The 15,375-nt window shown below is 40.8% G+C and overlaps 1 protein-coding gene across 1 annotated transcript in view; it reads left to right on the top strand.

The window, feature by feature from the left end:
* FLVCR1 (FLVCR heme transporter 1) overlaps positions 1 to 6,619 on the top strand; it is a 36,995-nt gene extending 30,376 nt beyond the window's left edge. The window contains exons 6-10 of the mRNA XM_045452490.1: positions 927 to 1,037; positions 1,533 to 1,638; positions 2,066 to 2,177; positions 3,425 to 3,492; positions 3,649 to 6,619. Of these exons, the coding sequence (XP_045308446.1) occupies positions 927 to 1,037; positions 1,533 to 1,638; positions 2,066 to 2,177; positions 3,425 to 3,492; positions 3,649 to 3,738 (487 nt within the window). The 3' untranslated portion in view covers positions 3,739 to 6,619. The remainder of the gene's footprint in view (positions 1 to 926; positions 1,038 to 1,532; positions 1,639 to 2,065; positions 2,178 to 3,424; positions 3,493 to 3,648) is intronic.
* Positions 6,620 to 15,375: the final 8,756 nt, after the last annotated feature.

The raw sequence follows: 15,375 nt of genomic DNA on the forward strand, positions 1-15,375 counted from the left end.
TTCATGCTCTGTCTCTCTCTGTCTCAAAAAGAAATAAACATTAAAAAAACAAATTTTAAAGTCAATGCTTTGTGCTATCCACAATAGCCAAAGTATGGAAAGAGCCCAAGGGTCCATGGAGTATAACTCGGCAATGGAGGATTACTCGGCAATCAAAAAGGATGAAATCTTGCCATTTGCAACCATGTGCATGGAACTAGAGGATATTATGCTAAGCGAAATTAATCAGTCAGAGAAAGACAAATATCATATGACTGCACTCATCTGAGGACTTTAAGATACAAAACAGATGAGCATAAGGGAAGGGAAGCAAAAATAATATAAAAACGGGGGGGGGATAAAACATAAGAGACTCTTTTTTTTTTTTTTTTTTTTTTTTTTTTTTAATTTTTTTTAACGTTTATTTGAGACAGAGAGAGACAGAGCATGAATGGGGGAGGGTCAGAGAGAGGGAGACACAGAATCCGAAACAGGCTCCAGGCTCTGAGCTGCCAGCACAGAGCCCGACGCGGGACTCGAACTCACAGACCGCGAGATCATGACCTGAGCCGAAGTCGGCCGCTCAACCGACTGAGCCACCCAGGCGCCCCAAGAGACTCTTAAATATAGAGAACAAACAGAGGGTTGCTGGAGGGGTTGTGGGAGGTGGGGTGGGCTAAATGGGTAAGGGGCATTAAGGAATCTACTCCTGAAATCATTGTTGCACTATATACTAACTAACTTGGATGTAAATTAAAAAATAAATTATAAAAAAATAAAAGTAAACAAAGTCAATGCTTTGGTGGAAACATTTTTCCATATAAGGGCAACCTAATTTTGAAAACCAAGGAATTTATTACTGTATGGACAGAGCAGTGGTTAGTAACATGATTTTTATATGCCTAGGAAAATCAGACAAAATACTAACAATTTTGTTTTTGTTTTAGACAGACTACTCTGATAGTTTACATTTTATCTTTTCTTGGAATGGTTATATTTACTTTCACATTGGACCTTGGATACAGTATCGTTGTGTTTGTTACTGGAGGGGTGCTTGGGTAAGCATCAAATGTGTTTAGGGGGAATGATAGCATGCTGTTATAATTGTGAAATATTACTACTATGGTTTTAAATTTTTAGTTCATCCAAATGTCCTTAAAAATATTTTAAACTTTAAAGAATCTGTGCTGTGCATATAAATTTGTAATTCTTTAGAATACAAAAAGTTTGAAAATGTTTTTTGGTGTATATGACAGGTGAAAAATGATAAGCCTTACTTAGTCCAGGTAACATTATTTAGTTAGAAAAACAATTGACTTAGCGAATCAGAGGTAATTTTTTTTCAGAAAAAGGAAAACTTAGGAACTGCTTTGCTTTTCAGTTCTTCTGTCCTTGGACTGATTGGTGAATAATAGGGGCTTGCTTTCACACATCAAGTTCAAAATCTTTAGTTATTTGATCACTAGAATAGGCTGAGAAGTAGAATGATTGCCACAGTGTATGCTATTGTCCTTCAGTTAATTGTTTCTGTAATTCTGGATTTATTTTCGTAGTTTCTTCATGACTGGTTACCTCCCATTGGGTTTTGAATTTGCTGTTGAAATCACTTACCCTGAATCTGAAGGCACCTCATCTGGTCTTCTTAATGCTGCCGCACAGGTAAACCCCTGACCTCTCTTAAATCTGAGATGAGTAGTTTACAGACTATTCTAAATTTTTTTTTTTAATGTTTATTTATTTTTGAGAGAGAGAGAGAGAGAGACAGAGCATAGTGGGGGAGGGGCAGAGAGAAACAGAGACGCAGAATCCAAAGCAGGCTCCAGGCTCCAAGCTGTCAGCACAGAACCCGATGCAGGGCTCAAACTCATGAACTGCGAGATCATGACCTGAGCCAAAGTTGGTCGCCCAACCAACTGAGCCACCCAGGCGCTCCAGTTTACTGGGTATTCTAGTGAATAAGAAGTTTAAACTTTCTGCCTTTCCAAATCATATGAATAAAATAGTTAAGAAAAGTTCTCAGGAAAACATTACACTTATTTCAAAGAAGCAAATTCAACAACAATTATTTCCTCTTATTTTATTTTAGATATTTGGAATTCTGTTCACATTGGCTCAAGGAAAACTCACAACAGACTATAGTCCTAAAGCAGGAAACATTTTCCTCTGTGTTTGGATGTTTCTAGGCATCATTTTAACAGGTAAATGAGGGTATTTTCCTGACAAAAGTATTTCAGTACCATTACTATGCATAAAAACCAAAGCCAGCGTATGAAGAGTCGGTAAAGATCTGGAATCGGCAGACCTGGACTCGAGTTCTGACTCTGCTGCTCACTCGCTGTGTGACTTTAGACAAATTGCTTAAACTCTCATATCCTCCTTTTCTCATTCACGTAATAGGGTATTAAAAAGCCTGCCATAGAGGGTTGCTATGAGGATTAACTGAAGTGGTTCATGAAAAGCTCCTAGCATGGTGTCTGGCACTTAGGACGTGCCCAGTCACGTCAGCTGTTACCAGAATGAGTGGCGGTGGAAACGGCACAAGGGATGGTTAGTCAGTTCTTACACTTCTTAGGTGTAATCGGAATAGACATGGGCAGGAACGACGGCGGTGCCCAAATTTTAGAGAAGGAGCATGTAAAAGGACTTTAATCCGTACTTTGTCCGGGTGCATGAGCATAAAAGTGGATTTAGAAGCAAGGCTTAATGTCCACAGTGTTTCCACACCCACGCTGGCTTCTACTGTTATCTCACTCTGTTAATTTCTCTCTGCAGTCCTTTTCCCTATTCAGACGGCAGCGTAAACTCTTATACAGTGTACGGATACCTACCAAGCAAACCACACTTCCTGCCTCCTCCCCCTTGTCCTTGATGCTCCAATGATCCCAAACTCCCTCTGGTGCCAAATTCTTGGCTGTTCTATTCCTGTCTCACATTCTTTGCATATCCTGTTTGCTGCCTGCCTAGATGCCTTCCTCTCTCTTCTTATCTGCTTGACAAGTTCCTACTCATTTTTCAAGTTTCAATGCAAATATGTCTTCTCTGGCAAGCCTTCCCTGAATTTTCTCTGGACTGACATGGGCTTTTTTTCTCCCATGTTCCCACTGTACCTTGTACATATGTGCATTATTGCAATTATCCTACAGTGTTATAATTGTTTGCATGGTAATATTTCCCTAGATGGGCGAGTGCTCTATGGAAAGAATTGTGCTTTTCATCTTTGGTTCCTAGCATCCTGTATTTATTCATTAATGAATGATTTGCTAATTAAGCTAATGGCTTAGAGAGGCCCTGGTATTATTTCATGCTACAAGGATGCTATTGGATATTATGGTACTACAGTGTGCTAAATTTGACAATATCAAAAAAGACTTTGTGCTGCTTAGAGAAAAGCATATCCATATATGCTCTTTGGTAACATCAACTCTTTGGGGTTTTTCTGTTTCAGCATTAATCAAGTCTGATCTCAGAAGACACAATATAAATATAGGAATTGCAAATGGTGATATTAAAGCTGTAAGTAATGAATATTTTTATGATTAAACTATTGAGAAATGTGTGAAACCTGTCTGTCTAGTCAGCTATTTTGTATTCCTGAGCCAATCATTGATCTGTCATAATGGCAGATGCCAGATGCTGTAAGTTGTTTTTATTTCCTGATTCTTTCTGCAGGTACCAGTTGAAGATACAGTTGAAGATAGTCCCACAGATCAAGAATCAAAAACTATTGTGATGTCCAAGCAGTCAGAATCGGCAATTTGAGGTGAAAAAAAAGTTAACATCATGCGATACTTGAGCAGTAAGGCTTGGTTTAAACATTATGGGATATGGATACTTACTGGAAAATTATTATGTGACCCATAATTATTATCTTGCTTAATTGTAACCTTAAGCAATATTTTGCTTAGCAGACTTTGGCTCATCTCATATTAACACTACCATTTATCAACTGAGCCTTCCATTCATAGTCCTCTCTTGTCAACCTGAATGTACGCTTCTTGATGTGTATTTTCCAAAAGTGGTTTTGTTGTGTTTTGTTTTGTTTTCTTTGTAGAAAATGGAAGGTTGGAAGGCTTTCTGAAATGATAATGTGGAGGCCTAATCCCCGTAAATCACATAGGACTTCATGCAATTTAGAACCAAGTGACCAATATATTCCTAATTGGCTCCTTTCCATTGTTCTGATCTACTGTCCAGTGACCCTCAGTAGGAGTACATTACACCAACACGACACTCCTGGCCCATCAAAGGACAGCACTGGGATGACACCTGCACGGAACCTCTAAGATTTTTCCCATTTCTTATATTCTTGTTAAACAGTGCTTTGTAACGTGTACTGTCAGTGGCCATCAAAACTATCATGGGAACAGGTTGAACCCATGACTTTGGTCTTAGACTTGAATTCTAATGAAGCTAAGGGGCCCAGACAGACTCATTATCTTGAGTTCTCTGCACTGCCTTCCTACCATGGTATAAATGCTAATACTATTTTCTCACTTCAACTTGACAGTAATTTTGTACCCACTCCCTTGCTTACTCTTTTTTCAACACGGGCAAGATTGGAGATATTGTCACTTCATCTCCATACCACTCAGAGTAAAGCAAATATCACAGTAAAGTGACTCAAATGAATTCTTTGGTTTCCCAATACACATAAAAGTCATGTTTACACTGTTCTGTAGTCTAGTAAGTGTGCAATAGACTGAAGGAACAATGGACATACCTTCAGTGAAAAAAGACATTGCTAAAAAATGCTAACCATCAGCTGAGCTTTCAGTAAGTCATAATCACCACCATTGGTCACCACAACAAATATTAATAATGAAAAAGGTTGAAATATTGCATGAATTACAAAATGTGACACAGACCCAAAATGAGCAGATGCTTGGAAAATTGGCACCAATATACTTGCTCGATTCAGGGTTGCCCCAAACCTTCAAGTTGTTGGGAAAAAAAAAACCCACAATATCTGTGAAGTGCAGCAAATCAAAGCACAATAAAATGAGGTATGCCTGTGTATATAACTTTGTAGTAAGAAAATGTCATCCTATGTGTTACTGGTTTTTTCATGTTTTCTTGTATCATCCCTAATACTTTTGCTTCAATATTGCAAAGAAATCTATGGTGACTTAGCCTAGGGGTTCTCATTTAGTGAAGACCTCTTAAGATGCTTTAATTCTCTACTAACATCTGTGTGACCATTCTCCTTTGAGGAATACTGTGCCCAGGTATGTGCTCCTGCAGTGTATTGTGGGGGTGTATCCTTTCTTCACCCGACTGTACATACTGTTCCGAAAGTCTGCTCTTTCACATGCTCAGGGTAAGGAGAATAGGACCAAATGTGCTTCTACAGTGCCTACCACCGCGTTTTGTTTACAATGAGAATTTACATGTTGTTCACGTCCTGACTCTCTAAGCTCATAGGGAATATCTTTAGAATACTAACATCTAAACAGCCATAATATTTACATTATGTCCACATAAACAACAACAACAAAAAGCCAATCAGGTGTGCCCTTGAAGTAAATTAGCAATTCTGATTTGGGCAGATTATATGCATCGCTTTATGTTGATATTATAACATTCTCTGTAATCAAATGACAGTAAATGATGTAGAATCTTACCTGGAGAATGTGTCACCAGAAGAACTTAGCTGGGAATCAGAAGCTCTGGGTCTGTGACTGTCTGGGTCACAGACCTGGGTCTGTGTCCCTGTCACTCTCTGGGCAGCATTTTCCTTATCCATATAATGAATGTATTCACTTTGATCTCAAAGACCTTTTTTGAATCTTCAATGTCATTCATCATGGGGTAGACCAAATCAGGTACCGTGGGAACTTAAATCTAGCTAGAGAAAAATCCCCTAGAGAATTGGATTAACAGCTGTGATTGTTACTTTGTGGATCTGGGGGATTTAAAATCTTTTTTTTTTTTTTTAGCTTTTTTATTCAGTTGGTGATAGCTCAGGCAGAATATACTGAATCATTAACTTCCTTAGATATTTACATTGTAGGTCTTATGACCAAAAATATATCCTAAGATCCCTCCTAAATAATTATTTTTATTTTTGAACTATCAGTGTTGTTTTAAACAATCATGTACTTGTTGAGTTCCCTAGCTTTTGAAAAAAAATTACAGATAAAGGTTGGAATACTTTATTTCCGAAAAGCATATGCGTATATGTCATGTGTATCTTTCTTTGTTGATTAGAAAAAGGATGAAACAGGATGTGACAAAACGCAAAATGAATTGATAATTTTTCTGTATTTTGAGTTAAAGTTGCCTGTAATTTGTGAAACAAGAAATGTCATATAATTCTATGTCTGATCTTTGGAAAATAGAGTTGGGTAACCATCACTTCTGTAAATTTTAACAAAATAATTTTAGAAAGAAATTGGATGCTTTCAAAAGCTGTTGCATTTATAAATTATGCAGAAAAGAAAAATACTAGCTTTTGCCTTTTGTGAATGTTGGAGACATGTCTTTAAAATATTGTTTATATGTAAACTCAGAATATGCCAGAAGAATTCCTGTCTGTATGAAGTCATCTTTCATGTTTGAAATTTTGCTTTTTGTACTATTTGTCTGTATGCTTGTTCTTCAGTGTTTCAGACCTGAAATAAATTTATTTTTTTAATGTTAATTTTGTATGGCTTTTTGAAAAAAGTTTTAAGCTGTTAATTTATTTTTTGAGAGAGAGTGTGAGCCAGGTGGGAGATGGGTGGGGCCGAGAGAAGGAGACAGAATGTGAAGCAGGCTCCTCACTGTCAGCACGGAGCCCAACGCAGGCCTCGAACCCCTGAACCTTGAGATCATGACCTGAGCCGAAGTCAGACACTTAACCGACTGAGCCGCCCAGGCACCCCTAAGTTCTGATACTTAGGTACACATGGGGAGTGGAAAGGGACTGTAAGATTTCAGAATGAGCCAAGTAGGGAGCAAGTGTTTTGTGGAGCACAGCAAGGAGACCAAGTTCACCAGGGTCAGTGCTCAAACAGCACAGCACAGCAGTGAGGGATTAATCTCCTCCCCTTGCTTTTTGGTGCCTGACCCCTCCTTGGGCAGATAGGTGCCTACAAGGAGCCATCTGGGACACTACACCTAAGCTTCAGACTTTACCCATTTCTCCTGGGAGCATGTGCCTGTGTGGTACCTTATATCTATAGCAGGTGTTAATTTTTTCTCAAGACCTTGCTGATTAACATAATAAAACCAAACTCTAATTTTCTTCATTAAAAAATAGATATGATGGACGTGCATTCTTCATAAGAGTCAGTGAGATAATACATGAAAAAACATTTAGCTGAAAGCTTGACATAGCCAACACTCAAACGTTTTGACTACTATTTTTATGCATTAATGATTGGTAACTAGCAACATATTACCACTTAAAAGTATTTGGATTTGAAGAGAAAAGTTCAAGTGACTTACATCAAAAGAATACCCATGAGGAGTGCCTGGGTGGCTCAGTCAGTTAAGCGTCTGATTCTTGACTTCAGCTCAGGTCATGATCTCATTGTTCATGGGTTCAAGTCCCTTGTCGGGCTCTGCACTGACAATGTGGAGCCTGCTTGGGACTCTCCCCATCTCCTCTCTCTCTGCCCCTCCCTTGCTCGCTCTCTCTCTCTCTCTCAAAATAAATAAACTTAAAAAAAAAAAAAGAATACCACTAAGAAAAATTGAGGTTCTGGGGAGAGAGCACAGAGAAGACACTTAGGGAGGAGGAGAATGACCTGGCAGGGGGCTGCCCCTTCCACATCCTCCTGAAGCTAGTCCTGGAGGACTAATAAACTGGTTGGCAAGGATTAAGGAAATGGTGAGATTGAGAGTGGAGGCTGGATGAAAGATTAGCCTACGGCAGTGACTTCCAAAGGTTTTGGTCCCAGAAAACTTTTACATTTAAGAATCATTGAGCAACATCAGGCGCCTGGGTTGCTCAGTCAGTTAAGTGTCCGACTTTGGTCATGATCTCACAGTTCATGGGTTCGAGCCCCACTTCAGGCTCTGTGCTGACAGCTCGGAGCCTGGAGCCTGCTTCAGATTCTTCTGTATCTCCCTCTCTCTGCCCCTCCCCCACGCATGCTCTAGCTCTCCTTCAAAAATAAATAAACATCAAAAAAAAAAAAAAAAATCATTGAGGAACCCAAAAGAACTTTTGTTTTTCTGAGTTATAGCTGTCAATATTTATCATACTAGAAATTAAAACAAAACTATTTTATTCATTTAAAAATAACTTCATTACATCATCACATAAATTATATTTTTATGACAAATAACTATTTTCCAAAACAAATATAGTGAGAACAGTGATACTTTTCAATCTCTAAAGAATACAAAAGCCTTCAATGTCTGGCTTCATAGAAGACTGCTGGATTCTCATACCTGATCCTACCTTCAATCTGTAGAGATACGCTACTTTGACGTGTTTGAAGAAAAAACCTTGTGCACATGTGCAGTTGGAAAAGGACAAGCATTTTAACAGTCTTTTCAGATAATTGTAGGTATTCTGGACACTGTGGCAAGTTGGAACTGGTAGTATCTTAAAGGTTAGTTGCTATGTGGAATCTGAAGCCATATCAATAAACTTTTCCTATTTTGTTAACATTAACATCCAATGGTCTGTCTTGTACTTTCAACAGATCTTTAACAGTGCATGGTTCTGTAACATTATGCACTGGCATTTGGAAAGTATTACTTCACTGAGTTACGCAGCTCTTCAAAAGATTGATATATCTCTGGGGCGCCTGGGTGGCTCAGTCGGTTAAGCGTCCGACTTCAGCTCAGGTCACGATCTCGCGGTCCGCGAGTTCGAGCCCCGCGTCAGGCTCTGGGCTGATGGCTCAGAGTCTGGAGCCTGCTTCCGATTCTGTGTCTCCCTCTCTCTCTGCCCCTCCCCCGTTCATGCTCTGTCTCTCTCTGTCTCAAAAATAAATAAACGTTAAAAAAAAAAAATTAAACAAAAAAAAAGATTGATATATCTCATTATATGATGCCAGATAAGTCACATTCGTTAATACCTCTGATCTCATCAGAAAGGCTTTTAAGTGTTGGGAAGCAGTCAAGCTCACGTGAGTTTCCTAAAATTTGTTTTGGCAGATGCAGGTTTTCCTGATGTTAAAGTAGTGAAAAAGGCAAATCACTTCTTTACGGTATTATTAAAGAGTTTGACACGGATTCCCTGAAAAGGGTCTTGGGGACTCCTAAGGTTCTGCCAACCACACTTTGAGAACCACTCTTCTAGAAAAGAGATTGGCTGTCATCAATGCAGTCAATGATTGACAGTGTGAGAAACTAGGGAGAGTGGACAGAAGAACAAGGTCAAAGATCAAAGGCCTCTAATGAGACAGATGGAGGAAGAGTCATTGGAGACAGAAAGGAGCTTGTGGGGAAGAAAGGTAAAAACTGGGCAGCCAAAGAGAAGAGAATAAACTGGAAGCCATAAAAAATGTTACCCATACCTCTTTTCAAACTACTTTAATTATAATTAGTGCGGTACTTCAAGATGAAGTTTCCAGTTTTATTTGGTTTTATAAATAGCTAAATGTTAAGGCGAGACATGAAATATAACGAGTACATAGCGTTGTATCTGTTACCATTACCCTCTAGTAAACAGGGCCTTTAAAATCTAAGACCCTTCTCAGTTCCCATTGAGAATCACTAGAATGACATTTAGATTGTCAGTGGAAAAAACTTTCATCCGGGAAAAAAAAAAGATACCATTCTTATTTTCCACAGCAGGCAAAGATGTATAGACAAGTAACACATTCTGAAGTCAGTACTTTCTCCTGTGACCCACCTGCCCAGTCAGCTTTCAGGACCAAGACACCTGCCTATACCACGCTGCCCCTCCCTCTCTGCAAGGGGAGACAGTCATCTGTGTAGGTGACAGTCTGCCCCGAAGTGACTTCAGGATTCTTGATAGGATCCTGTGCCTGGAAAATGCCTTTCTGACATCTCACGGGAGATACAATACCTTTGTGTCCCCAAAGAGAGGTAAGGTTTCAGAGCACACTGACCACCAAGAGGGGCTATCTTTTCTTAAATCTGTACTAAGGTCTAGAGATGTCCTTGAGCAGGTTTGAATGGAAGGGAGGAGGAGACGTGGTCTGGAGGCCCTCCTTTGATAAAGGAGGAGAACGATATGGGGGGGGGGGCATAGGGGAGCGGGAACCATTAAGATAAGGTGTGTGAGCTTCATTTTCCACTTAGACAAATGCCTGATATTGTTTTAAGTATTCATTTTCATTTTCCCTTTCATTTGTTATTTTAAGCCCATGATGAAATGGTCATTGTAAAGAGAACAAACTGTTAGAAGCTGGTAGAAACTGGATTTCTGGGGTGCCTGGGTGGCTCGGTTGAGCATCAGACTCTTGATTTTGGCTCTGGTCATGATCTCAGGGTGGTGGGATCAAGCCCCAAGTCAGGCTCCGTGCTGAGTGTGGAGCCTGCTTAAGATTTTCTCTCTCTCCCTCTGCCCCTCCTCTGCTTATGTGCGCACACACTCTCTCTCAACTTAAAAAAAAAAAATTAAAAAGGAACTTGATTTCTGGTTGGAGCCTCTGGGTCTTGATTGATAAATGCTGCTTGAGCACCTCTCTTTCTCTGGGAAATGTCTGGTTCTTCCGGGGACTGAAATGGCTCCTAATCCCTGAGATTAACGGACATATTAAGCTTTCATAAAGCCTCATGATGCACAAAAACTAAGTTGAAATAAGAGTGAGAGTTATTTCCTTTTCAGCAAAAAGCCTGAATCCTTCAAAACATATTCTTGACCCAAAACTAAGACAGATAAGCTCTGGATCATCCTGTCTAGGGCAGGATCTATGTATGGACAGAGGCTCCCAATGCATCATCAGGAGATTAGTATTAGAAAAGACATCCTTGGAGAAATGTCACATGGGCATAGATTCATTGCCTGCAAACCTATGCAGTCCTCAGTACTATTATTCATAAGACAGTTTAGTTTCCTTGTATGGTTAGATTATGTTATTTACGTACATTATTTTAGTGCACCATAGGCCCTCTGAAAGCATCCGTCATGGTACGTAGTAGGGTAAAAACATGGCCTTTGGGAACCTGGTCTTAGGTGAGAAACATGACTGTGATCTTGGGAAAGTAATTTAAACTCTGAATTTCTGTTTCTTCCCTTACCAACTAGAATAATACTTCCTACCTTGCAGGTTTTGAGGTGAGGATTAATTTTAAGTGGAAGGCACACAGTAGATCCTTAACAAATCCCATCCACTGTGACTCTCATTGTGAGAAACTGTATAAACAGGGACTGAGTGCTGATAACGCTTGAGAGGCAGTGGACTGATTTGGGAGAGCGTGTGTTTAAGTGTTTGAACTTGACATTATTTATAGCAACTGCCATTAAAATCATTGATATTCAAAGTATTTAACCACTTCCGCGTGCACGTGGGTGTGACACTGGACACTGGGCAAAGAAAATGAAACAAAACTTAATTCTGAAGAGATGGTGAGATCTGGACAGACAGGATGGGAATCAAAGGAACTTGGGCACCAAAGAACAAAACTGAGACGCTCTTGGAGGCGGGGAAAAAATGGTTTCTGTGTTACTGCACAACCCACAACAAAAGAAATTAAGCAACAAGCTGAGAAGGAAGCTACCCACGAGTCCACTACCTTTATGCAACAATTTCTCCTTGTTCCCTTTTCGTTCACATGCATGCGTAATCTCACATAGGTATAAAGCAATTTGCGTATTTAACATAGTATCACAGGCATTTTCCATGTTGTTATACGGGCTTTATAACCATTGTTTTATTCCTATTTTTATTTTATTTTTTTTTTTAATTTTTTTTTTCAACGTTTATTTATTTTCGGGACAGAGAGAGACAGAGCATGAACGGGGGAGGGGCAGAGAGAGAGGGAGACACAGAATCAGAAACAGGCTCCAGGCTCTGAGCCATCAGCCCAGAGCCTGCCGCGGGGCTCGAACTCACGGACCGCGAGATCGTGACCTGGCTGAAGTCGGACGCTTAACCAACTGCGCCACCCAGGCGCCCCCCTATTTTTATTTTTTTCAGTTTTACTGAAAAATAATTGACATATAACATTGTAGTAGTTTAAGGTGGACAATGTAATGATTTGACGTATAAATATTGTGAAATGATTACCATAAATATTGATGTATAAATACTGCAACATGATTACCATAATAAGTTTAGTTAACATCCGACACCTCACGTAATTACACATTTTTTTTCCTGTGATGAGAACTTCTAACATCTATTCTCTTAGTACCTTTCAAATAACCATTTAAAACAAAACAAGACAAACCAAAACAGCAAATAACCATTATTTAAGATAACTGCATAATATCCCAATAAGGTTGATATACCACAATTTACTTAATGTTTCTCTACTCATGGACATTCATTCATTCACTTATTTGACATTTATTGAGCATTTACAATTTTGTCAGGATTTATGAGAGGAGCTGGAAATATAAAACAGTGTCCCTCCCTCAAAATGCTGTAAGACAAGAAAACAAATCAGCTCCTGATCAGGGACTATACAGGTGCAAATGAAAAGGGAGCCCCAGAGAATCAGTATCCCCTCCTGGGGGCACCAACACGCAGCCTCTCACTCTTGGAATCGGGCAAGGCTTTTCTCTTCTTTTGAACAGAGGAGGGGGAGGATTGTGACACTTGGGAAGCCCGAATTTTATTGTTTTATGCCCCTTATGCCTCTCTGCCCACCCTCACCTTCTAGTTTGTCCAAGCCTCTCAGCTCCTTCCATCTCACTGTGATATTAAAGCTTGAAGTGTAATCCTGGATTATATTTGTATTTTATTTTATTTATTATTATTTTTAAATGTTTGTGGGTTTTGTTTTTTTTTTTTTACAGCTTCTTTAAAAAAATTCAAGTTTATCTATTTTGAGAGAGAGAATGTGCACAAACAGGGGAGGGGCAACGAGACAGGGAGAGAGAGAATCCCAAGCAGGCCCTGTACTGTCAGCACAGAGCCCAATGCAGGCCTCGAGCCCACAAACCAAACCTTGAGATCAAGACCTGAGCTGAAATCAAGAGTCAGATGCTTAACTGACTGAGCCACTCAGGTGCCTCATATTTTAGTTTATTTTTTAAAGTTTATTTATTTTGTGGTGGGGAAGGGCAGAGAGAGAGAGAGAGAGAGAGAGAGAGAGAGAGAGAATCCCAAGAAGGCTCCAAGCTGGTCAGTGCGAAGTCTGAGGCAGAGCTGGATCCCATGAACCATGAGATCATGACTTGAGCCAAAACCAAGAGTCAGAAGCCTTTGGGCTCTGTACTGACAGTTTGGAGCCTAGAGCCTGTTTCAGATTCTGTGTGTGTTTGTCTCTCTCTGTCCGTCCCCCGCTTGCACTCTGTCCCTCTCTCTCAAAAGTAAAAACTGAACATTAAAAAACAACAAAAAAAGAGTCAAACGTTTGACTGAGCCACCCGGATGCCCCTATATTTGTATTTTAAATTGGTCTAGGCTGAATGGATAAAGCTCAGACGGCCTCAGTTGGCCAGGAAGATCATGTGTGGCCTTGCACCTCCTTGTGTCCCTGAAATCATTCTGCTTTGGGCTTGTGCCTCTTCGACCGACCAGTAAATCCGGCTTTTCCTTATGAGCACTGAAAACGGGGCTGCCCGACCAGGAGACCCACTGCCACTCCAAAATGGGAGGAGCACCCCCTCTACCGGTGGTTTCATGAACTGTTCTGGACTCCTTGCCAAAATTTCACCCGATTGCTATGAGGGAGGATGGGTGTGTTTGGGGGGATGGGTGATAGGGGGATGCCAGTTCATTTTAGCCAAATCTCCAAACCGGGGGGAGTCACTTGCCCCAAAACACACACACACACACACACACACACACACACACACTAAGCAAGTGTCCTCACATTCCCACTGTCTGGGGTACACAGCATGAGAGACAGTGATGAGCATTAGCCACCAACATGTGTAGTGACACTTTCGAGGCAAATACAGGCATATCTTGTTTTACTGAGCTTTGCAGATGTTGCATTTTTTACGGTTTGAAGGTCTGTGGGAACCCCGCATCCAGCAAGTCCATCGGTGCCATGTTTCCAATAGCGTTTGCTCACTTCGTGTCTCTGGCTCACATTTTGGGAAGTCTCACACTTTTCAGGCTCTTCCATTACTATGACATGTGAACTGCTGCGATCGCATGATAAAACCTGAGCGGATGAGGAGCTGCTTCTTAAGAATGAGGATGGAAAGTGGTTTCCTGAGCTGGAATCTACGGGTGAAGATGCTGTGAGGAATGTTGAAATGACAACAGAGGACTTAGAGTATTACATGAGCTTAGGTACTAAAGCGGCAGCAGGGTTTTACAGGACTGAGTCTGATTTTTTGTTTTTATTTATTTATTTTTTTTTTTTTTTTTAATTTTTTTTTTTTCAACGTTTATTTATTTTTGGGACAGAGAGAGAGACAGAGCATGAACGGGGGAGGGGCAGAGAGAGAGGGAGACACAGAATCGGAAATAGGCTCCAGGCTCTGAGCCATCAGCCCAGAGCCCGACGCGGGGCTCGAACTCCCGGACCGCGAGATCGTGACCTGGCTGAAGTCGGACGCTTAACCGACTGCGCCACCCAGGCGCCCCATGTTTTTATTTTTTTTTAATGTTTATTTGTTTTTGACACAGAGAGGGACAGAGCATGAGTGGGGGAGGGGCATACAGAGGGGGAGACACAGAATCCGAGGCAGGCTCCAGGCTCTCAGCTGTCAGCACAGAGCCCGACGCAGGGCTCGAACTCACGAACCGTGAGATCATGACCTGAGCCCAAGTCGGACGCTCAACCGACTGAGCCACCCAGGCGCCCCCTGACTCCCATTTTGAAAGAAGTTCGACTGTGGGTAAAATGCTATCAGTGCTAACAGGGAACTCATCCATGAAAGGAAAAGTCAACCAATGTGGCAAACTTCACTGTTGTCTTATTTTCTTTTTTATGTTTATTTATTTATTTTTGACAGAGATAGAGACAGCATGAGTGGGGCAGGGGCAGGGAGAGAGAGAGAGAGAGAGAGGGAGGGAGAGAGAGGGAGAATCCCAGGCAGGCTCCAAGCTGCCAGCACAGAGCCTGATGTGGGGCTTGAACTCCCGAACTTTGAGATCATGACCTGAGCCGAAACCAAGAATCCGATGTTTAACCGACTGAACCACCCAGGCACCCCACCGTTGTCTTATTTTAAGAAATTGCCAGAGTCGCCCCAGCCTTCAGCAACCACCACCCTGACCAGTCAGTTGCCATCAGCATTGAGGCAACACCCTCCACCAGCAAAAAGACTGTGATTCACTGAAAGCTCAGGTGATGGTTAGCATTTTTTAGCACGAAAGTTGTTTTCTTTTTTTTTTTAAGTTTTTAAAAATTTATTTTGAG

This window comes from Leopardus geoffroyi, chromosome C3 (genome assembly GCF_018350155.1).
Source record: "Leopardus geoffroyi isolate Oge1 chromosome C3, O.geoffroyi_Oge1_pat1.0, whole genome shotgun sequence".
Lineage (NCBI taxonomy): Eukaryota > Metazoa > Chordata > Mammalia > Carnivora > Felidae > Leopardus > Leopardus geoffroyi.